The 24,380-nt window shown below is 46.9% G+C and overlaps 1 protein-coding gene across 4 annotated transcripts in view; it reads right to left on the reverse strand.

Annotated features, from left to right (window-relative positions):
• Positions 1 to 212: 212 nt before the first annotated feature.
• The window catches only part of HCK (HCK proto-oncogene, Src family tyrosine kinase), a 33,993-nt gene continuing 9,825 nt past the window's right edge, over positions 213 to 24,380 (reverse strand). For 2 of the 4 annotated variants that reach the window (XM_017660637.3, XM_017660636.3), the window contains 12 exons: positions 21,868 to 21,985; positions 20,124 to 20,166; positions 19,665 to 19,767; positions 18,787 to 18,885; positions 15,563 to 15,666; positions 12,485 to 12,634; positions 12,001 to 12,153; positions 10,386 to 10,565; positions 9,552 to 9,628; positions 5,424 to 5,577; positions 3,403 to 3,534; positions 213 to 711 (listed from right to left, as the gene is read on the reverse strand). In XM_017660637.3, coding sequence (XP_017516126.1) covers positions 509 to 711; positions 3,403 to 3,534; positions 5,424 to 5,577; positions 9,552 to 9,628; positions 10,386 to 10,565; positions 12,001 to 12,153; positions 12,485 to 12,634; positions 15,563 to 15,666; positions 18,787 to 18,885; positions 19,665 to 19,767; positions 20,124 to 20,166; positions 21,868 to 21,984 — 1,515 coding nt within the window. In that variant the 5' untranslated portion in view covers position 21,985 and the 3' untranslated portion in view covers positions 213 to 508. The remainder of the gene's footprint in view (positions 712 to 3,402; positions 3,535 to 5,423; positions 5,578 to 9,551; positions 9,629 to 10,385; positions 10,566 to 12,000; positions 12,154 to 12,484; positions 12,635 to 15,562; positions 15,667 to 18,786; positions 18,886 to 19,664; positions 19,768 to 20,123; positions 20,167 to 21,867; positions 21,986 to 24,380) is intronic. The other 2 variants (XM_017660638.3, XM_073236746.1) reach the window with 1 other exon arrangement.

The raw sequence follows: 24,380 nt of genomic DNA on the forward strand, positions 1-24,380 counted from the left end.
GGAAACAGATTCTTCCCAAAAGCAACCCTGCCAACCCATTTCAGACTTCAAACCTCTGCAACTATGAAAAAATACATTTGTGCTGTTTAAGCCTCTTCTCGCTTCTGGGCTCTGGAAGGACCCTTCCCCTCTTCTGACTTGTTGTCCAGAAAAAAGGCAAGTAGATATTCAGGAACTGGCAGGACGAGAAAAGCTGACCTGTTAGGAAAGCCTTTAGCATTCATACCTTTTATTTACATATTTATTTCATTATTTTTAAAGTTTCCCATCCAATAGCATTAAAGGGAATCCAGCTGCCCCAGGAATAGCAATAGAATGCCAGATTGTGGCTTGCTAGAGTCAAAAAGAGATTGTCCAGTTCAAACCACACACTTTACTTATGAGGAACTGTGGCTGGAGGTCCGGCGGTGTCTGGGAATGGGAAGGGCAACAGGCAGATGGCGCTGCAGCCACCTCACAGGCATCGCCTTGGCGCCTGGCTCTGCCTGGTCCCGCCTGGTCCCGCCTGTCATGGCTGCTGTTGGTACTGGCTTTCGGTAGCTGTGTAGAAATCCTCCAGCACACTCTGGATGTACTCGAAGGTGGGCCGCTCCTCCGGGCGGTTCTTCCAGCAGCGCGTCATGATGTTATACAGCTCCTCTGGGCAGTGCTCCGGCCGAGGCATCCGGTATCCACGTTCCAGTGCCCGGATCACCTCAGGGTTTGTCATCCCTGAGAAGGAGCCGTGAAATTAAAAAGGGAGGGATTGGGGGCCAGAGCCCCCAACACCACTACTCCTCAGCTCCCCTTGGGAGCTGGGCCCCTTCCACTGTGAAATCCACACACCCCTTCCCCAGCCTCCCCTGCAGAGAGGGCTGGGGCGTGGCACCCAGTTTTGGCCAATGGGAGCTGAGGGCGCGTTTCCCGGGAGACTTCCGGGAAAGGTGTTCCTCCCCTTTAGAAAAGAGGCTTTGGAGAACACACCCTTCCTCCTTCCTCGAGGCACTGAGACGTGATCCTTGGAGCTGCAAGAGCCACGCGGGGACGACAATCACAGGGAAGCTAACCCAGAGTTCTGAGAGTTGTTACGCAGCGGAACTAACCGGTCACCAGTGCCAGTTTCATTCATAGCATTCATCACAATTGACAAGTACATATTCATGTAATATTTCCCCCATCAGACTCTGAGCTCTGCCTATTGTTTCAGCCCTCTTAGTCCGTTATTCTGTCCTTTAGCCTCATGCATCCTAATGGATACAGGGTTGCATAACCCACTGCCTGGTTTTTACTCCTGCACCCTCAAGTCACAACAGTAAGGTGGCCAGACTCAATGTTATCCTATGAGTGGGACCACTTTCTTATTAAATTAACGTTTATGTTAGTTATCCTTAGGAACAACCTTTTAAATATCATGATTCCAATTTTATATTATCAGTGTTGAACTCCAAACTCGTATATCCAACTGCTTCCTTGAACATTTTTGCTTGCATGCCTACAAGTCACCTCAAATTTAACAGCGCAAAAACAGAACTCTTGAATTTCTACCCTCAGACCATCACCAACACAGCTGCTCAATTAAAATCAGGAGAATCAATCTTGATTATTTCTCTCCCTCACCTTCCACATTAAAGTCATATCCTTTTTCTCTGGAAACCTTAGCACCAACCCATCAGCGTCTCTCTGTCACCACAACCACCTTTGCCTGTACCATTGCTGTGGCTGCCACCATCTTCCTCCCTGGCCTCCAATCCACTGTCCATGCTGACCCCAGATATCACTGAAAGATGGAAATCAGAGGATGCTATCTTCCTGCTCAAAAGCCTCCAGTAACTTCCACACACTTAGACTGACATCCACATTTTTCACTCTTCACCTTCGCCCTGTCTGACCTGGCCCCCGGCCAGCCTCATCATCTGCCACCTGCTCTCACTTCTTGTCTCCAGCTCCTGGGCTTCCTTGGTTCTCTCCAGGCACACCTTAGGCCCTAGGAGCCAGCAGTGCCTTCTACCTGGAATGTCTCCCTAGATCCTTACTCATCTGTCTTCCAGCTCAAATATGAATGGTTTTGACTGGTGCTAGGAAGCCCCACAGGAGCCCATGTTACTCCCTCTCACATGGCCCTGCTTCATTTTTTTCTGAGCAGTGATCTTCAGCTAAGAGTGTGTGTCTGTTTAGTGTGTATTCCTCCAGGCTAGAACATAAGCTTCATGAGCAGGGACCTCATCTCTCACTGTATCCTCAGTGCCTAACAGACACTAGGAATTTGATAAACACTAATGAATGAACCAAGTGTCTACATCTTTTATACCTAATCTTTACAACCTCTTCCAGGTAGATAACATTACCTATATTTTTTAAAGGTGAAGATGAGTAGGAGAAGTGAAGTGAATTTCTTAAATTGTAATAGTTAACAGGGACAGGATTGAAATTCAGGACTATATATATATATATAAAAAGACAGGGACTCTTTAAACCCACCTTCCCCCTCTCTCCAGGGTTCTGGCTATAGACACCCCAGGAGTCATTCCAACCAAAAAGGAACAGGGAACAACACTTTACTGAGTCCCAGACATGTTGGGTATATCTTTGCATACCCACGTGGTCTATTCAATGAAGGGTACTGCCCATAGGCATGGGGAGACATTCACCCATTCAACAAATAGTTACTAATACCCATTAAGCACCAGGCACAGAGGCAGCGGACACACCAGTGAGGAATACAGACATGATTTCTGACCTTACAGAGTTCAGAGTCTGATGGGGGAAATATTACATGAATATGTACTTGTCAATTGTGATGAATGCTATGAATGAAACAGCATAGGGTATTATTAAAGAGAAGCATAGGGGATATGTGTGGCACTTTAGATGACTGGAGGTGGGGTACAGCATGAGATAAGGCTGGAAAACTAGGTAGGGCTGGATCGTGCAGGACTGAAGGCCATAATTAGGAGTTGGGGATTTTGTCCTAATTATGATGGGAGAACATTGAAGAGTTAGAGGTGGAGAAGGGACAAGATCTGAGTCACAGTTTTAGAAAAATTCCTCTGGTCCCAAGTAGGACAGAGGGGAGGTATGGGGGAGGCTGATTAGGAAGCCACCACACCATCCAGGTGAGAGATGATGTTGACCTGGTTGTGGGTAGAGACTGTGGAGTTCAAAGCGGCATATATTTTGGAGTCAAATGCTCAGAACCTTGTGACTTCTTGCATGTGGTAAAGCGTGAGAGAAAAGGAGGGGCAAGAAAGCCCACAGACTTCAGGCTTAAGAAACGGGGTGGGTGGTGGTGACTTTAACTGAGATGGGCCAGGTGAGGGGAGGCTGGGGGTGAGGATCAGAACTCAGTCTGAATGGACACACTGACAAGAAAAGGGAGCCAGGCTGGGCCCTGGAAGCAGCTCAAGTCTATGTCCCCTTCCCCACCTGGGTAAGGGATCCGGCCGTAGGTGACGATCTCCATCAGCAGAATACCAAAGGACCAGACATCTGACTTGATGGTGAAGGAGCCAAAGTTGATGGCTTCAGGAGCCGTCCACTTGATGGGGAACTTGGCCCCTGTGGGGTTGGACAGAGCAGAGTCAGGTGGAGTGTGGGGAGCAGTCAGGGCCGGGTCTGTGCTTGGCTGGGGGAACAGGAGAGGGCACAGCTGCCAACATCTGCCCCCAGCAGAACTGACATCTCCCTCAAACTGGCCTCCGTGGAAGCAAGGAACATCCATTCTAAGGACAGATGGCTAAAGTGGGGGACAGTGGGCAGAGGGGTCTGGGTGACCAGGGGGCTAACAGTGTGGGGCCACCTTGTTGATTCAGCTGCTAACCCAGTGAATGACAGCTTCTGAAGAGTAGAGTCCTAGAGGTCACAGAATCTTTAGGGACAGCAGGACCTTAGGGGCCCTTGAGTCCAGGTCACAGCTGTTGCCTCAGGCCCTTCCCCTGGCAGTGAGGGAAGGGAACATTTTAGTTTTGACCCCCAACATTTACCCCAGGTGGTTTACTCCCTTCCTTCTGCCTGGCCTGGGTGGATTCAGTTAACCTTTGATTAGTGATTTCTGTTTTAATTCCATTGTGGTTCGTGAACATGGTCCTCAGGATATATGTGCTTTGGAGTCTGGTAAGACCTGCTTCATGACCGAGTACATGGTTAATGTTTGAAAATGTTCTCTGGTTTTTTTTCCTCCATCCCTTCCTGTCTTGGGATTGAGAGAGTTTTCTTTATTCCCACTTACCCTCCCCTAGTTTAGAAATTATACATTCTACTCTTATTTTTTAGTGGTTACCCTTAGTTTAGATTTTTTTTTACTATATCATAACCAACATGAAATATAGTACACAGATCTTTCATATACAACCTGATGCAGTTTTAGATATGTATGTACCGTCATAATCACCACTCAAATCAAGATAGAGAACACTTTCTGCATCTCCAAGGGCCCCTCCACCCCTTTCCCATCAATACTGCCCCATTCCAGGTTAACACTATTCTGACCTTTTTTGCCAGAAGTGAGTTTTGCCTATTTTTTTCTTTAATAGTTTTATTGAGATATATTCACAGACCACACAATTCACCCACTTAACATGTATGATCCAATGGTTTGTAGTATAATCACAAAGTTGTGAATTTTAGAATATTTTCATCCCCCTCAAAAAACCCCATAGCAGTCATTCCCCATTTCTTTCCAACTTCCTACCTCAGCCCCAGACAACCACTAATCTACTTTCTGTCTCTATAGATTTGCCTGTTCTGGATATTTCATAGGAATGGCTTCTTTCACTTAACATGATGTTTTTGAAAATTAATCCATGTGTAGCATATATCAGTACCTCATTCCTTTTTTATGGCCAAATAATATTCCACTGTAGGTATAAACCACATTTTGTTTATCTGTTTATCAGCTGGTGGACATTTGGGTTGCTTCCACTTTTTGGCTATCATGGATAATGTTGCTATGAACATTCATACACAAGTTTGCCTGTTTCTGAATTTCACATAAATGGAACCATCCAGCATCTACGTTTTTTTTTTTTTTTTTGGTCTGATTGCTTTCATTTTATTATTATATCTGTGAGAGTCAACCTTTTTGTGGCACGTGGTATTGGTCTGCAATCTTTCATTGCTGCATAATATTATGTGAATGCACCACATATTTTATAGTTATTCTACTGTTTATAGACATTTGGATTCTTCCCAATTTCTGTCTATTATGCATAAAGTTGCTGTTACTGTTAATTTCAACCTGTACTTGCCTAACTCAATCTAAAATTGATCAGTCCCTGGGTGAGGCTGTAGGCTGGACACCGTATCTGGAAGGACTCCATCAAGCTCAATGATACACAGCTAAAACAGGAACAGACCTTTGCATTTTACCAATCATTTTCACAGGTCACAATGGATAACACTCAGCCCATCCAAGTGGGCCCTATGGGCCCCTTAGCAGTGTTCCCTACCTTCCCGAGCCGTGTACTCATTGTCCTCGATGACCCGTGCCAGGCCGAAGTCAGCAATCTTACATACCAGGGATGCAGAGACCAAGATGTTGGCAGCACGGAGATCTCGGTGAATATAGTTCCTCTGCTCGATGAAGGCCATGCCTTCTGCAATCTCCACCCAAAACAGAGAGAGATACCCTCATCCTCAGATCTGGCCCAGTGCAAGGTGGATCCCACCCAGAAGCAGAGTCCAAGTGTGAGAAAATAGGAGAACGTGCACCAGCTCCCCCTTTTCTGGCCTTTGAGTTTCTTGAGCCAGGTGTTATCATCTTTTCTGTTTTATAAAGGAGGGACACTTTTTCTAGATCACACTACCAGGAAATTCTGAAAATCAGACTGAAACCAGTCTGTGTATTTCCAATCCCTGTGCCCTACGATGCCTCTAATTACTGCAGAACTCCAGTGCTCTGGAGGACTGCAGCTGGGTGCAATCTGGTGAGATTATTCGGGACGGGGTGGGGGTGGGGGTGGGGGTGGGGGTGGGGGATCTGGCCAGACTGACCAAACCAAGGCGCCAGGCGGCTCAAGGCCAGAGGAAAGCGGGTGGTGCACTTTCAGGAAGTGGCCAGCAGGGGTCACTCGTGGCTGTTGGAACTGAGGTCTGAAGCTCAGGACTTTTCAACAAAAATTTGAGACTGCTTTTGTTTGGGGTAGCTGCTAGGCTGGTGGGTGGGTTTGAGGGGGTGTGGTGAGGCAGGGTCTTAGTCTGGAGGTTGTGGGAAACTTACAGGACTTCTTAGACAACAGAACAGTTAACAACAGCTATTATGTTAGTGACAGACATTGTAGCTTATTCATTTATTATAAAATACTTAAATAGCACTTACTGTGTGCTTTGGGGAGGTACTAATGCTAGCAACTGTGTGTCACAGGTGAGAAAGCTGAATCCTAGACAAGTAAGGAACTAGTTGTAGTGGAGACGGTGGTAGGAATTCTGACAGCCCTGCTTAGGGTCTGTGTGCTGATCCGTCATTCTATCTGAATATTTTGGTCATGTATTGGGCACAGAGCAGGCACAAATGCTGCTAGTTACCATTTTTTTAGTAGCCACTGGCAGACACTCATCAGTGGGGGCAAGGTGGGACTAACCCCATTTAGGAGACAGCAGAGGATAATGCCTAAGTGACTCTTGAGTTGGACCAGCTCAGCTTGAGCCCCACAGTTGTGTGACCTCAAGCATGCTATTTCACCCCCCTGTGCCTCACTTTTCTTCTCTGTAAATGGGGATGACAATAGAGCCTGCTTCTGAGTGGTCATGTGAAGATTAATCCTCTAAGCCTACATCAAGGGCTTAGAACGGTATCTGGCACAAAAGTATTCACTTCAATGGTGGCTATTAATGCTCCTGATTGAGATAAGTGGCATTCAGAGAGGTTAAGCAACTTGCTCAAAGTTACACAGTCAGAGCTGGGATCAAAACCAAAACTCTATGTGTCTCCTAAGCCCATATGCTTTCAGAGTGTGGCTTCTCAGGGGATTGGTGCCTGAATGAATAATGGATAGGTTTACTGAACTCAGGGTTGTTAAGAATTGGGGGTTGATGAGGTGGTGGGATTTCATGACCACCAAGTGGGTTGCCATGATGTCAGGCACTGGAACTTGGGTTTGCTTCTGAGAGTATTAGGGGACCACAGAATCAGAGCTGGAAGGACCTGTAGCAATATTCCAGCATTGGGCTCTTTGAACTGAATCTTACTGGTAACCTCAGGTTGTTTTGGGCATGAGGGTGAGGGAACAAAAGAAAAGCACCCTCTTAAATCAGCAGCTCTGTTTGACCTATTTAAACTACCCAGCTACTATATATGATGGAAGGAAAGGAAGGAAGGGAGGGAGGAAGGGAAGAAGGGAGGAAGGGAGGGAGGGAGGAAGCTTTTGAGCTTGAAAACCACAGATGTGGTTCAGATCTCTCATTTAACAAATGAAGAGACTGAGACTCTGAGCTGACCGAGGCCATACAGCCAGTTGGTGATAGGGGTGGGTGCCCTCCACTGCACCAATCCTCCTCTCTAGGGGGAGGTGAACACCAGGTCCCCAGGTTGCCGCCTTCCCACCGCTGGGCCCTGAGTCCACCTCTGCTCCTGCATACCAAGGGTCTGGAAACTCTTTCCCTCCCTTGGCTTCTGTTTTCCCATCTATGAAATGGGGAGAGTGATTTTGCCTCTTTCCCCCTGCCGCCCCTCCCCCACCCCTAGATTTCTGCTAGTTTGATGGTTATAATGTAGCAACAGACCTTACTATTGTTTCTGGGGCACAGAGCCCATTGAAGTGAAAATGCCAGGCCTTAATTTCCATATGCTTCTGGTATTGGGGCTCTGAAAAGTAGAGCTTTTTTTTTTTTACCTCCTACCTACCCACCACCCAACGATTTGCATACTCAAATGAGCTCTGTTTCAGGCCTTTCCAGAAGGCCCAGCGCTAGGACTGGATACCAGTTTCCCTTAACACACTCCAGGCTGCAAACCATGCCCTTTCATTATTTCCAGCCCCAGGCACCTGCTGACCAGGCCCAGCTCTTTTGCCTTTCCTCTTTGGGCTTTGGCACAGGCAGTTTATTCTGTCCTTCCCTCTCCAATTAATCTATTTAACTTCTACTCATCCTTTAAGTGTCAGCCTAGAGGATACTTCTTCTGGAAAGCCCTCCTTGACTGCTCCTGGACCAGGCTAAATGCTCCAGCTGAGTACCCCTGTTGCACCCCTTTCTTTCCCTGTTTTTCCACAGGTAGGAGAGAATGAGAGAAAATTGAAGTGAAAAGCACTGAGGCTGGGGGCAAAAGTAGGTGCAGAGGGAAGGGAAGATAAGAAAGAAAATGGGATCTTAAGAAGTGTTTCTCTGATTTGTGTATATTATTTATTTTGCTGGATACTGCATTCTTTTGACACTGAGCATAGATCACTAGGGGCATGGTCTCTAAGAGATGCAACTGTTTAATATCTGTAAACTCTGAGCAGACAGCAGTACTTTCGGTTTTGTTCATTGCTGTATCCCACAAAATTAACGCTGCAGTTAGGCAAAGCTACTTAACCTCACTGGCCTGTTTCCTCATTTGAACTTAACTTCTCTATGTCTCAATTTCCTATTCTGCAAAATGGAATGACAATTACCTACCTGTGGCCAGACTGTTACATAGTGGCCCTCAATGGAAGATGCCTCCTGACACTCATGTCCCTGTGCAGTCCCCTCCCACCCTGACTCTGGACTGGGCCATGGGGCTTGCTCTGGACAATGGAACATTGGCAAACATGATGCAAGCAGAGACTTTCAAGTGCTTACACATTAGGGATCAGCCCCTCGGAACACTCCCTCTTGCAATCTCACTTCCATGCTGGCTGGACTACTGAGTGATGAGGGGCTACATAGAGAGGGACCCCAAAGGGTGAGCCACCATCTCAGACCTCCTAGCCTCAGGCAAGCTCTCAGCAGAATGCATCCACATGAGCAAGTTTTGCACCATGTGGGACCGAAGAACCACCCAGCCAACCCCAGTCAACGCACAGAATCATGAGAAACAACAAATTGCTGTTACAAGTGACAAAACTTTGGAGTAGTTTGTTACATAAAAATAAATAACAAAATCCCACTCTATGAGGTTGGTGTAACAACTACATGAGTTAGTACATGCAAGTTAGTACATACACATAGAAAAAGTATTTTATACTGAGCACTCAATAAACGTTAGCCGTTATTTTTATTATTACAGTGCAGTTGACCCTTAAACAATACAGGGGTGAGTGGCACTGACCTCGCACAGTTGAAACTCCCCTACAACTTTCAACTCCCCCAAAACTTAACTACTAATAGCCTACTGTTGACTGGAAGCCTTACCAATAGCATACTTAAGCAATACAGATTTTGCATTTTGTATGTGTTATACACGATATTCTTACAATAAAGTAAGCTAGAGAAAAGAAAAATGTTTTTTTTCAAATTATCACGAATCTCCAAAAAATTTTTCCAAGATATTTATTGAAAACAATCTGCATCTAAGTGGGCCCACGCAGTTTAAACCTGTGTTGTTCAAGGGTCAACTGTAACTGACTATCTGTCCTGCGCCCCGCCCCCCACCAAATCCTCCATTAGGCTCTCACCTGGGCCGAGAAGTCAATGAGTTTTGGCAGTGGCTGCCTGCTGCCTTCCTCGCTCTTCAGGAAATCCAGCAGGCTTCCTGCGGCCGGGAGCAGAAGCAACACTTTACTACCCTCACTACTTTAGTGTATGGTTGCAATCGTTCCTAGTCATGAATTTAAATAAAAATATTAATTTACCTCTCCCAGGGTTTGAGAAATAGAATTTGAGTGTTTTCAAAATGACTTTGTGATTGCCAGACTCATTTCTTTAAGACAGCATTCTGAACCTGGATGACTGCGGCCTTGATTTTATAAGGCTGGCATAATTGTTTACTTAGAAAATGACAAACGTGTGAGATTTCCAATCACACTGAATGAGGTTGTGTGAGTTCTTTTTGTCAAAAAAATGGACAGGGCTTGAAACGGTTGTGAAATGGTGGCCTAAAAAAAAAAAATGCCCGCGAAATCCTGGATCGTGGGCAGGCAGGGTTGGGGCATCCTGGAGTGGATGCTTTGGCAGCTTTCTTTTCCAGAGCAGAAGGCAGCTGATGAGGGGGGACTCACCCCAGCCTCTGAAACTCAAAGTGAACCCATAAGCCTCTTCTCCCATCCCCTGGTCCCATTCTCCTTTCCCGGTAGCCCTGTGAGCTCCCTTCCTCGGCATGCCTTCAACATGATTTCACCCCATTAACCAGGGGGGCTGGGTGGTTGTATGTTAAGGTGCTCAATAAGCACTTGTAGAAGAGTTCCTGGCTGGACTGGGGGCATCTCAAGGGCAAGAATCATGTCAGAGTCGCCTTTGAGTCTACAATTGACCGGTATGAGCCTGCATCCCCGGCCCCTAGAACGTGGCACCTTTGGCCATGAACTCCGTGATGATGTAGATGGGCTCCTCTGTGACCACTGCGTGCAACTTCACCAGCTTGTCATGCTGCAGAGTTTTCATGAGGTTGGCCTCTGCCAGGAAGGCCTCCACAGACATGCTCCCTGGCTTCATGGTCTTCACGGCCACCTTGGTGTGCTTGTTGTAGGTGGCTGCAGTGGGACAGGGGGCAGGAAAGGTGGTCAGCACCCACTGCTCTTTCCCTACCACCCTGGAAAGCCCAGCTGAAGAACTACCTCCTCCAGAAAGCCTTCTCTGCCCATCTTAGCCTTGAGAAAGGGAAGGGGAGATGCTGGCTTTGGCCTCAGACATATGAGGGTTGGAAGGTCAGTGCACTACTGCCTAGCTGTGTGCCCTAGGGCAAGTCACTTAACCTCTCTGAGCTGTGGTTTCCTCATCTGCAAAGAGGAAGTGATCAGCATTGCCTCTGAAGGGCTGTTGTAGAGGCTAAAGAACAGCCTCATTACATTGCTTAGATGTCACATACACACACATGCCATCTTTGCTTAAAATGCCTTAATTTTAACATTGCTCTAAAAATAAATACCAGTCTCATCAGGGCCTACAAGGCCCCACATAATCTGGCCTTGCCCATTTTGCCAGCCTCTTCATCCCCTCCCCTATAACTTGCCCTTTTGCCTTTTGTCCACCAATCAGCTTATATGTCATTCAGTCCCTCAAGAACCCAATTTCCCCTCCCACCACAGGGACTTTGCACATGTTGTTCCCTAATCCCACCTGCCCTACCCCACCCCTGTTCTATCTTGCTAATTTTATAAATTTCCTCATTGCATGTGTGTCCGTTTTTGCCTTGGCTGTCAGAAAGCTCTAATACAGATTTGAGGTCTTCCTGTACTCAGCATCTAAGGCCTTGCAAAGGATTTTTTTTATTTTCCAGCCTCGTCATTCAGATCCATTTTACCTTCCTCTCCATAAATTCTCTGCCACATTCTCTTATTCAGTCCTAAGCATGAGCAGGCTCTCAATAAATGCAGTTGATACATTTTAAACTTACTGTCTCTGGCTGAAGTGTTTGCATCTTTGAGAGTTATCTTCACTCCCATTTGGAAGGTGGTAGAGTGTACCAGGTACCTCACAATTCCGCAAAGCAGGCACCACTGTTCTCAGGTTATTAGTGGCAGAACAGCAGGGGTAGAACATGGCACTGGGCACATGGCAGGTGCTCAGAACAGCTTGCCCATCACTTGGCAGCACTGAACTCACCTGATAATCTCCAAGTTGCATTTATCCCCTCTTAATTTTCATCATGCTAAGAGGCCTCATGTTACCTCAGCCCCAAACTGGTAGGCTGTTCCAGCTCCATATGAGGGAGTGATTCCTCGCCCAGGACTCCTGGTTTCCAGAAGGAAGTTTTTGACGCCAACAGGCCTGGCCTCAAAGGCAAATCAGTGTTTGCATAGCAGGGCAATGTGGTTTGCTGTCAGAGGGACTGCTGCTACCTTGTGGTTATTATTCAAATCTCCCCGTCTGCCCTCACTGGCATTCCCACTTTGCCGCAGGCTGTTCCTGGAAGCACTGGCCTCCCTCGCCCCTCTCCCCCACCACTCTGTGGCCCTGGGTCCTTACCCATCCAGACTTCTCCAAACTGCCCGGCTCCAAGTTTCTTCTCCAGCTTGAGTGATTCCCGGGGGATCTCCCAGGCATCTTTCTCCCATGGCTTCTGAGGCTTGGAGGACACGCAGGGCACTGTCAACTTCTGGCAGAGTCCATCACTCCCCTCTGGAACAGAGCCCCTGGTCAGCCGAGGGCAGCCAGCTCCGAGTTGTCCAGAGACTTCCCCTTGGAGGCCTCCATGCCTGGTCTACTGGCATCTGGCCAGTGTTCCAATGGGTTACCATCAGGAACATTCCCAACAGAGCAGAGCATGATGAGATGCCACCTCTGCCCTCCTCCTCAACAGGCTTAAGACCTCAGGAAAATCCAAAGCAACTATTTGTCTGGGGAGGGTCAGGAAAGCTCAGCATGCCTCAGAGCCTTCCATGCACCCTTGACTAGGATTCCTGAGAGATGGGCCCACCCCATTTGGGATGCAACACTGGGCAGGACTCACTCTTGTAGTGGGCCACCAGCTCCTGAAGGGTGCTGAAGGTGCTCCGTGGGGAGATGTAGAAGCCCCCATTGTCCAGGGTCCGGATCTTGTAATGTTTCACTGTATCCCGGTGCTGGGGGTCGTAATCTCGCACAGACAAAGAGTAGCTCCCTGCATTAGCCAGAGAGAAACCCCTCAAGAGTGGGATCTCAGGGGCCTGAGACCCTTCCTGACCCCCTTGTAAGGCCACTGCTGTCCTGGCACCTGGGTATAGGGTCAGAGTGGGCTGTGGAGTCAGGCTGCCTGGGGTCTCATGTGGGCTCCTCCACGTCCAGCTCTGAGACCATGGACACGTGACTATGTCTCCTTCCGGTGCCTCAGTTTCCTCATTTGTAAAATGGAATCGATCATTATACCTCCCTACCTCACCCTATTGCTTGATGATTAAAAGAAGTAATGCTTATAAAGTACTCAGGATATAAATATTCAGTAAATGTTGGCTGTCCTCATCATCTCCATTATTATTTTTCTATCTATCTATTATCTATCTATCTATCTATCTATCTATCTATCTATCACAAAAGCCACGATGCCACATCAGTTTGATATAAAGTCGGATTAGTCAGAAACAAACAGAAAGATAACAAACAACAACAAAAATCCAGCTCAATTATTGAAATGTAAACATTGACATGTAAATGTAAACATTAATGTTGTGACAGGCTGAATAACAGCCCCTAGTATATCCATGTCCTAATTTCTGGAATCTGTGAAAATGTTACTTAAATGGTAAAAGGGATTTTGCAGATATGATTCAGTTAGGGATCTGGAAATGGGGAGATTATCGTGGACTATCTTGGGGGGCCCAATGTAATCAAGAGGATCCTTGTAAGAGGAGGTAAGAAGGTCAAAGTCAGTACAGTTGACCCTTGAGCAACCCCAGGGTCATACAAATACATGTATAACTTGACTCCCCCCCAACTTAATATGAATAGCCTACTGCTGACTGGAAGCCTTACCAATAACATAAACAGCTGATTAACATACATTTCATATATTATATGTGTAATATATACTGTATTCTTACAATAAAGTAAACTAGAGAAAAGAAAATGTTTTTTCAGGTCATCACAAATCTCCAAAGAACTTTCCAATATATTTACTGGGAAAAGTCTGTGTATAAGGACCTGTGCTATTCAGACCTGTGGTAGGATATATGAAAATGGAAACATGAGGTTGGAGAGAAGTGAGAAAGGGGTCATAGAACGCTGGTGGCCTTGAGAAGCTGCAAAGGGCAAGGAATTGGATTTGAAGCCTCCAGAAGGAACTAAACCTGCTGACATCTTGACTTGAACCCAGGGAGACTGATTTCAGGCTTCTGATTTCTAAAACTCTAATAAATTTATCTTGTATTAAGCCACTTAGTTTGAGGTAAGTTGTTACAGCAGCAATAGGAATCTAATACACACAGCTTCCCATAGACCAGAAACACAAGTGTTTCAGTCCTTGACCACACTTCTGCCATTTTTGGGGGCTGTGTGACCTTGAGCAAGTCTTTTAGCCTGTCTCTACATAGGATTTTGAGGAGGTTAAAATTATCACATGAATAACAATTGACCATACATGCCAGCCATGGTTCTAAGAGCTTTAGATGAATAAACAATGAATGAAATATGAATAAATATTCATTATAATGAATTACAATTACATGAATTATAATAGATTATAACATTCATTATAATGAGTGAATGAGTAATGCCACAAAGTAGAGCTTTTATACCACCATCATTTTACAGGTGAGGAGACTGAGGTCCAGGGAGGTGAATTTACTCACCTGCAGTCATGCAGCTAATAAGTGGCAGAGCCTGGATTCATACCCAGGCAGCAGGCTCCAGGCCTCACTCTTAGCCATTCTGCCCAGCCAGGGGGAGGCTGGCTTGGCAGGTGCTAGATGGGGTGGGGCAGAATTCAAGTAGTAGCAGGATGGGATTCAGGGCATCTTGCTGCAAGTTTTATTAAATTGGCTTCACTTGCCACTGTGCTGCTAGCGTGAAAGTGGACCAGGTTCACCGTCCTGCCCCACAGGTCTACCATTGTTTCTTTGGTTTCTCTGCCCCTGTCTGCAGGGTGGACCAGCCCAATTCCTCAGCTGTCCTGGGCACAGTTGGAATGGAGAAGCCAGGGGCTGGGTACAGCTTTGCCTTCTTGTCCTATTTCTTTTCCCCTGGGAGCTTGAAGAGAGCTGGCTGAGTAGGAGGAAACCTGGGAGCCTTAACATTTACAACCTGAAACCCTGATTTTAAGTGGCGTTATCCCAGCCACCTTCAGTCTTCACCAGTTCAGACACCTAGGAGGTGAGCAGGAGACACAGGTGCCTTTGATTAACATGTTTGCCCAAAACTGTTTGCTCAGGGTACTTTATATAGTTTACTTGATTGATCAGAACCCAGTAGTTTTGAGTCTAAACGTGTTAGTAATGGTGCACTCTGTGTGAAATCTGAAATCACCAGACTTCTGACTTCTTACTTACATTCATCCCTATGGGACCGTTCACCTCAGCTGATGCCAGTTTGAATTATGTGATGTTTTCGGGTACTATTTTGCCTTCTGTGCAACAACCTGGCAGACAACCACCCTCACCGCACAGGAATTTTGGGAAATAGGTTGCCAACATAGAAACTTCCAAATGCCTCAAATGAGCTATTTAAGTAGAGTCCCAGAGGAGGCTGACCTGGGGCTCTTCCTGTGGCCTGTTCTATCCCCTCCTTATGGAGGGAGATGGCATCAAGTTTGTGGACAAGATACCTTGTGACGGACACTTTAAATAATACCAGCCAGTGAAGATCAGGCTTCCGCAGAATGTTGTTTTCTGGAGACCATAACCACGCAGGGCTGCTTCCACTGACCTAAGTGGGCAACTACTGGGACTGAGAAGGCGCAAACCAGGCTTGTGCATAGGACAGGCCCAAACCTGGCAGCCACGGTGGGCTGGGTCAGTCATTCAGCCCTTCCTAGGACATTTTCCGAGGGAGGGGTGGTGGCCAGTCTTGCGTGGATCACCCCTGCAGGGCGAGACAGGGTGGGGAGGGCTGGCTTCACCTTTGGTGGTCTCACTGTCCCGGATCATGAAGGAGCCCAGCACGTTGCCGGGAGCCAGGAGGTGGCGCTCTGCATCCTTCCGGCTGATGCCCTTGAAGAACCACCTGGTGGAAAGCGACAGGGGAAGCGTGTGAACCTGGAGTGGGCAGTCCTGTCTCGCTCGCATAGGCACCAGGATACAGAAGCTTTCTGTAGCATCCAATTTTCCTCACAGATTCTTTTGGGAAAAATAACTGTTCTCTGATCTTAGAACAGACATCTTATCAGGAGTGAATCCTGTTTGCTGAGACTGAAACTTATGCAATGGGGGGAGCTCTTAATAAGAAAAATAACACAGCATTGCCTATAGGTCATTCCAATGCCACCCAGTAAAAGGGACACGGTGATGGGCAGAAAGACCGAACAGAAACACACAGCAGTCTTAACCAACTGTGGCCAAAATCTTACTTTTGCAAACTTGACAAGCACACATGAGCGTCCTCTCATAGCCTTAGGGGCACATGTGAGTGAGGGCCTGAGCATCATTAACCTCACAGTTTATCCCCTTTTGTGTATACAGCATGGAATATAAAGTTGGCATGACTTTTTAAGCTAAAATGTGAGATTTATCATATCATTGGGGCTTTTCTTTTTTCTCCTTGAATATTTGGGATATTGGGTGGAAAAGTCCAAGTGGTGGCAGCCAGATCCATTCCTATCCTCAGTAGAGTGAGGAGTGGTTCATGTACTTTGATGGGAAAAGCCCCAGACCAGAGTTTAGCAGGCCTCAGCCCAGCCACAAACCTGCAGTGTGACTTTGATCAAGTCACTTTCCCTCTCTGGACCTCTGTTTCCTCTGTACCATATGGGGGAGAAAGACAGCTTTCATTGAGCTCTTGTTATCTACCCAATAACTTTATGGAAACATTGCCCTTATTGTCCCCATTTTATAGATGAGGAAACTGAGGAACAGAGAGAGAGCAAGTAACTTGCCTGTGCCACACAGCTGGGAAGCGGTAGAGGTAGGATTCAAATCCAGGCAGTTTTACACCACTTTCCATGCCTTTAATCACCATGCCACACTGCCCACCTGCCTTCTTTGCTTTCGTTTTATGAAACGATTTATGAACCTCCAAGCAATGTTACAGGGTACACAGAAGAACTGTCTTCCCGGCACTCCCACCCTTAGGAAGTCATCCCACGGATCTTGCACACGGAAGAAACAATATATACACAGAGATTCACTGTCACATGAGGCTGGAAGCAGCTCAAATGATCACTGATAGGGGTGGTGGGGCACCTACGTGATGGACACTCCGTACCTGTACAAGGAAGGATGTTCTAGGTGCTGCAGGGAAGATCTGAACAAACGGTGCAGAACAGTGTGTGGACTACCTACCACTTGTGTGAAATAACAGCGGATATATGTATTTTCTTACAGAAGCCTAAAGCATTTGGGAGGACTGCAAGAAACTGGTTGCTTTTGGGGAAGGCAAGTGGCTGATTGGGGAGAGGGTGGAGGGAAGACTCTTTTTGCTCTTTATTCTCAGTCCTTCCACACCATTTGCATTTTGCAACATTGGAAGTATTGCCTATTTCAAGGCTGGGGAGGGCATTTTGAAACACTGGAATTTTTGCCTATTTTAAGGCTGGGGAGGAAGTAAGATTCTCCTACTCTGATTCCCAGTGTCCCAGCTGCCCTGCCTAGGGGCACTCTCTGTTAGAAGTTTCTTGCTTCTGTGAGTGCTCTGTGAATTGGATAGTGATGTTTAGGTTGGTATTTCTCAGGTGTGTCCTTGGACCAGCTGCATCAGCCTCACCTGAGAAATAGAAATGCAAATTCTGAATCAGCTAGTTGGGGAGAGGGGCCTGGAAACCAGCATTTTAACCAGCCCTCCATGTGATGCTGGTGCCCTCAAGTTTGAGAACCACCCATTTAGAGTATGCCCTCTGTTCTCAAATGATACCCCACTGTGCATGTGTTCTGCACCCTGCCCTTGCCACTTAGCAAGTATGTTGCCTTTGGGGTGAGCCTCCTCCAAGGCTGCTGCGAGGTGCCAGATGCGAAGCAGAGAGTCTGTGAGGGTTCGGAGGCCAGAGCACCATCTGCCTCAGGAGAAAGACTGGAAGGAGAGAGAAGCAGCCAAGGCCCCCTGCAGCATGTAGGGAGTATGCTGAGGGGAGGTCCCAAGCAGAAGGATCAGCAGTAGAAGAGGGGGCTTCCTCGTGGCCACTAGAGGGGAGACTTCATAGGGCAAAGAGATTTTGTGTGCACTAACAAGGGGATGACTTTAAGATGGGAAAAACCCAAACATGTTCATCTGTAGTAGGTAAGCATTCCAAACCCTCAGCTATTCTAGCCAGAGGGAAGAGGCAGAGGAGATAAAACCATGGGGACTGGCATCTTTCACCTTTTTGACTGGCTGGTTCTGAACTGGATCTATTGCTGCCCTGTAGTGTGGTCACCCTTTCACTTGTCAGTCTCACCCACCACGCTGAACATCTCCAGGTGGGAACCCCATGTGAGTCATCTAGTATCCCGGGAAGAGGGCTGGTGGGCGCTCAAAATGTATCTGTTGGATGAATGAATGAATGGAGTATAACTATTTATGTTTTCAAAGTCAAGCTGGACACAAAGAAGAACCAGCAGCCAAGAATGATGGGTTACAGGGAGCTCCTTGAGGGTAAGACTGTGTCTTATTTGTTCTTGCAGCCCCCTGTCTGGCACTAGGCCTTGCGAGGTGCAGCCCATCTTTGTTGAATGAATCAAACAGGGGGTGACTGGCCAGGAGTGGGTGGGCTCACTTCTCAGAAGACCATCTTGGCATGACTGTATACTTCAGCCAGTGAGCATTTATTGAGCACCTACTGCATGCCAGTGTGGGCCAAGGATGCAGCAATGGACAGACAAGGTCCCTGACCTCAGGTGCTCCATTCTAGCTGGGGAGGCAAACAGTGAACATGTGAACAACCAAAGAACCTACATAGTTTTTGCTGGTGAGAAGTGTTCGGAAGGGAAGCAAACAAGTTTCCATGAGAGAGAGAGTCACAGAGGGGACCCTCTTTAGACAGGGTGGTCAGGGAAAGCCTCTCTGAGACCCAAAGGATGAGAAAGGGCCAGCCAGGCAAAGAGCCCCAGGAAGAGTGTGCCAAGTAGGGGGAGATGGTGAGTGCGAAGGCCCTGAGGTGGGAACAAGTGGATTTGCTCATCTTCCTTCCGGAGGGCAGGAAAATGGAATACTTACTCCTCTGTCTCCAGAGTGTCAGCACGGGCCACGTAATTGCTTGGGATATAGCCTTCTTTCTGGGTGGCCAGGGATCGAGCCCTCCACCATTCCCCAGACCTGAGGGACAGGAGGGAACACAAGGGTCAGGGGGGCAGAAGGACTCTCCTGATCCTCTTGGGCCCCTTAGCCTTGGTCTAGAATACCCCCAGCCCCAGGAAGCTGGGAGGGTGGAGGGCAGGACCAGTACTGTCCCAGCCCCTAGCACATACCCCATGATTAGGGTAGAGATCTTTACAATAGACCCCTCTATGTAGCCAAGGACCACAGCCCACAGACCCACTCTTTTTCCTTGGATTTATGACTCTGGCCTTCCTAGCCACACCCAAGGTGGGGCCCTGCCCATGGCAAACTCACAGTGGTTTAGCTAGGGCCAAGAGCGCCAGGGAGTGAGCTCAGGAGTCTGAGCAAACATGACCACTCCCGTTCCTAGGCCCTAGGGCATAGCGGACACTACACCCACTGCTGGTGAAACTAGGAGATTGGAGGTAGCAAACTCAGAGGTCCAGGGGTTTCTGAGTGCAGTCACCTCAACAGGGTCCACTCCATAGGTAAGCCTGTAACTAAATCTCAAGAGCTTGAGGAAAGCCCCCCTGAGAAAGCACCCTCGCCGTTCATCCCTGCCTGGGTGTGCACCACTGTGAGTACACAACCCTCTTTACTGTGGCCTTCATCCACGTTAACAGCAAACCCTTCCTCTTCTAGCATGACCAGGTTCTTGTGAGTCATTGACACCTTAGTATAAGATAGTACATCAGGTTCTTTACTAAAGCACAGAAGAGAGCATAATTGAGTATTGGACATAGGTATATTTTAGAGGGAGTGGGATGAGGACTCACTCCTCCAGGACCACCATCTGGTCCCCCTTCTGGAAACTGAGGTCTTCATGGTGAATGGCATCATAATCATATAGGGCAATCACGATGATGTCCTCAGAATCAGCTAGAAAGAAAGACACATGGGATGGTGAGGCTTTATCTGAGCACCCTCACAGCCCTGGGTATTTCCCATTCCAACACCTGGCACCCAGCCCAAGACCCACTGATGTGTCTGTCATGGTGTAAGTAAGCATCTTGCCATACTGGGTGTGAGTCTAGAATTTAAAGCTAAAGGTGTTTTGTTCATGTCGCTGAACAGTATTATAGAAACATAGTAGCCTGTATGAAGTACTGGGGGCAATTTAGGGGATTTTCAAGGGTAGTTTTGACTGTTTGGGATTTTTGCCTTAAGCTCTAAGAACCTTACCTGATCTTCTATGTACCAGAAGATTCCACCCCACGTGTTTGCCAAATACTTACCCTCCGTAGGTCCTGATGGGTTACCATTGCTGATGTCAGGCTGTTGTGGGGAAGAAATGGGAGAAGGGAATAAATCCAATGGTGTGTGGGAAACCATGAAGGTTTGTGTCAAAAAGGACACCCAAGAGCATCTCATCCCAGCCCTGTGCATCATGGGAGGAGGCCATAGAGGGCTGAGGAGAGGCCCAAGTTCACACAGCACATTAGGGGCACAGCCATGGCAAGGCTCCAGGCCTCCTGGGTTGTGGCCTTTAGCCTTGTACATATGGGGAACACTGGCTTGTCCCTTGCCCCGATGCACACTGAGGGTCTAGATCACTGTTTGCCAAGCTATGTTTGCAAAAACTGTCTTTATATACATGTCTTGAGTATACAGGCTCTGTTGTATATGTGAAAGAATCTAAGTGTTCATCCAAAGGCGTACTGGCACCTACACTGTGGTGCTCGAAGCAGCCCTTGTAAGAGGGAGGTGGAGCTTCATTCTTGACACCACTAGACCTCAAAGATACACTGTCAAGTGAGCAAAGCTAGTTCTTCAGAAAAATAAATATGATACATTTATATAAAATGCATACACATATTCTAAATACTTTCTGTGGACACATACTATATATGTGTGAGTGTAAATTCACGGAAAAAGGTTTGCAAGGATCAACCCCAAACTCCCCACTCTGGGGAGGGGGACATTGGTCAGAAGAAACTGTAGCCTTAACTTCAATTAGTGATTTTTCTTCTTAAAGGGAATATATTCGTGTCACACACTTATAAACATTGCTTCAAAGAAACAGGTTAGAGAAACACTGAGATGGTCAAAGAATGGTAACAACTACTGCTACTGGTCCTGTCGTGGTCATTACTGGTGCTCTGGTTGACACCTCTATTCCCACCAACTACCACAGTAGGCTCCCCTGACTACCACAGCATCCCTAACTAGTGGGGCTGCTACCTGGCAGCCGCTGCCCCCAAGCCTCCTCCTGCTGCAGTTCCCACCGTTAATGCTCTGCTGCCCTAGGCACTCGGGTCCCACCTGCTTTTCTCACTCTTTCTGCAACAGCCTTGGCACCTGCGCTGCTCGAGTGTGAGCCCTGGCTCTACCACTTACACACCACGTGGCCTGTGGCAACTTATTTAATATCTGTGTCTCATCTGTAAAAAATGGGTATAATAAAAACTGTGACCTGCAATAGGATTACTGTGAGGATGGAAGGTGTTAATTGTGGTAAAGCACTGAGGACAGAGGTTGGTCCATTGTAAGCTCTGCGTAAGTGTAAGGTAAGTAAGTACCTTGTCTCGTATTACCACTTCTCTTATTGCCTACTTCTGCCATGTTCCTGCTGCTCTTGCGTTATAGCCCCACTAGTGTTGCTGTTGCTATTATGACAGCCCTTCTCATTATTGTCATTGCTGTAATGTTGATGCTACCACCACTGCCATTGTTTCAACTGCTGTTGTTACTAGTCTGCTCACTCATTACTCTCAGCTCTGGTTATGCGACTGCGCAGCCTGACATGCTCACTGGGATCCTGTCACTGGAGCCCAGGCTCATGGGAAGCATGACAAGAAGTGACTTCCTTGTCCTGAGTGCTCAGTGCAGATTATCCTGGATAGTCAGGGACGCTGGTGACCGGTCAGCCCTACTGCACTGCAGACACACCCTGCTTGCCCCTGGGAAGACAGAAGGCTGCTCTGGTAGTGTGGGGCAGTCCCCTTGGCCACTGGACTCCCCGCTTCTTTCTTCACTCACCCGCTTGCTGGTGGATGTGGGATCAGGCACATACACGGGGCTGTGTAGGTTGCTGCTAGGCTCGTTTTTTGAGACCTTGCCTCCATCTCGGAAGAACCTGGACTTCACACACCCCATCCTGCAGCAGAGTAAAGGGAAGTGAGTCTGGCTTGCCCTGAGCCCCATGCAGGGGAGTCTTCCACACTGAGTTCCAGGCCCCCTGCTCCCAGCCTGGCTCCCCATCACCTTCCCTGTCTTACCACCCACTGCCAGCCCTGCTTACTCTGCCTTCGCCCCTTCTGGGCTTCCCCATGTCCACGACTGCCATGCACACCTGCCTAGAGCTGACAAACTGTTATAGTCGTGCTACAAGGACTCCTGCAATGGGGAGTTCACTCAGAGAATAAATCATGAGGATCATCAAAATTCACCAGGTAGAGCCTTGGAGCAGCATTGGCTGGTGGGCATGGCCTGCCCTGGGGTCAAAGCCTGAACTGACGCTCAGCCCCTCCACACCACCAGCACCTCACTTACAACCCCCCTCACTTATGCTCCCCACTTTCACTTCTTCATCAGCAAATTGGGGATAATAATGCAACCTCCTCAGAGGGTGTCAGAAGGATGAGAAAGCAAGGGGTGAGGAAATACTCAGCATAGGGTCGGGCTCAGAGCAAACAGTAAGGTAAAACTGTGCTATTATTATATACAGGCAGAACTCAGAGATATTTCAGGTTCCAGACCACCGCAATAAAGCAAAGATCACAATGAAGAGAGTCACATGAGTATTCTGGTTTCCCAGTGCTTATAAAGCTTACGTTTACACTATACTGTATATTATGTGTGCAATAGCATTATATCTAAACAATGTACATACCTTAATTTAAAAATATTTAATTGCTAAAATATGCTAACCATTATCTGAGCTTTCAGTCATAGTTTTTTTGCTGGTAGAGGGTCTTGCCTCAGTGCTGATGGCTGCTGACTGATCAGGGTGGTGGCTGCTGAAGGTTAGGGTGGCTGAGGCAATTTCTTAAAGTACTACAGTAAAGTTTGCCATATTGATAGACTCTTTCATGAATGATATTTCTGTAGCATGTGATACTGTTAAATAGCATTTTACCCACAGTAGAACTTCTTTCAAAATTGGAGTCAACCCTCTCAAATCCTGCCACTGCTTTTATTTATTTATTTATTTTATTAAAGTATCATTGATATACAATCTTATGATGGTTTCAACCATAAACAACACAGTGGTTTCAACATTCACTCATATTATCAAGTCCTCACCCCCTCTACTGCAGTCACTGTCTATCGGTGCAGTAAGATGTTACAGAGTTATTAATTGTCTTCTCTGTGCTACACTGCCTTCCCCATGACCTGCCTATATTGTGAGTGCGAATAGTAGGGCCCCTTAATCCCCTTCTCCCTTCCCACCCTGCCCTATCCCTCCCCTTTGGTAACCACTAGTCCATTCTCAGTGTCTGTGAGTCTGCTGCTGTTTTGTTCCCTCAGTTTTGCTTTGTTTTTATATTCCACAAATGAGTGACCATTTGGTATTTGTCTTTCTCCACCTGGCTTATTTCACTGAGCATAATACCCTCTAGATCCATCCATGTTGTTGCAAATGGGAGGATTTCTTTTCTTTTTACGGATGAATAATATTCTCTTGTGTATATGTACCATATCTTCTTTATCCATTCATCTACTGATGGACACTTAGGTTGCTTCCATATCTTGGCTATTGTAAATAGTGCTGCAATAAACATGGGGGGTGCATATGTCTTTTTGAATCAGGGATGTTGTTTTCTTCAGGTAAATTCCTAGGGGTAGAATTACTGAGTCAAATAATATTTCTATTTTTAGTCTTTTTGAGGAACCTCCATATTGCTTTCCACAACAGTTGAACTAATTTACATTCCCAACCAAGAGTATAGGAGGGTTCCCTTCTCCACATCCTCGCCAGCATGCTGTTGGTATTTTGATAGGGATCGCATTGAATCTGTAAATGGCTTTAGGCAGGATCTGCCACTGCTTCATCACTAAATTTATGTAATATTCTAAATCCTATGTTGTCATTTCAACAATCTTCACAGCATCTTCAACAGTAGATTCCATCTCAAGAAGTACTCCATCTCAAGAAGCCACTTTATTCGCTCATCCGTAAGAAGTAACTTCTCATCTGTTAAACTTTTATCATGAGATTGTAGCAATTCAGTTACATCTTCAGGCTCCACTTCTAATTCCATTTCTCTTGCTATTTCCACCACATCTACAGTTACTTCCTCCACTGATATATTGAACCCCTTAAAGTCATCCATGAGTAAGTCATCCATGAGGGTTAGAGTCTCTTCCAAATTCTTGTTAATGTTGATATCTTGGCATCTTCCCATGAATCATGAATGTTCTCAATGGCATCTAGAATGATAATCCTTTCCAGAAGGTTTTCAGTTTATTCTGCCCAGAATGTACTTCCTAAATAATAAGACTTGAAAGTTGAAATTACTCTTTGACCCACGGACTGCAGAATGGATACT

Source organism: Manis javanica, chromosome 5 (genome assembly GCF_040802235.1).
Source record: "Manis javanica isolate MJ-LG chromosome 5, MJ_LKY, whole genome shotgun sequence".
In the NCBI taxonomy this organism is placed as follows: domain Eukaryota; kingdom Metazoa; phylum Chordata; class Mammalia; order Pholidota; family Manidae; genus Manis; species Manis javanica.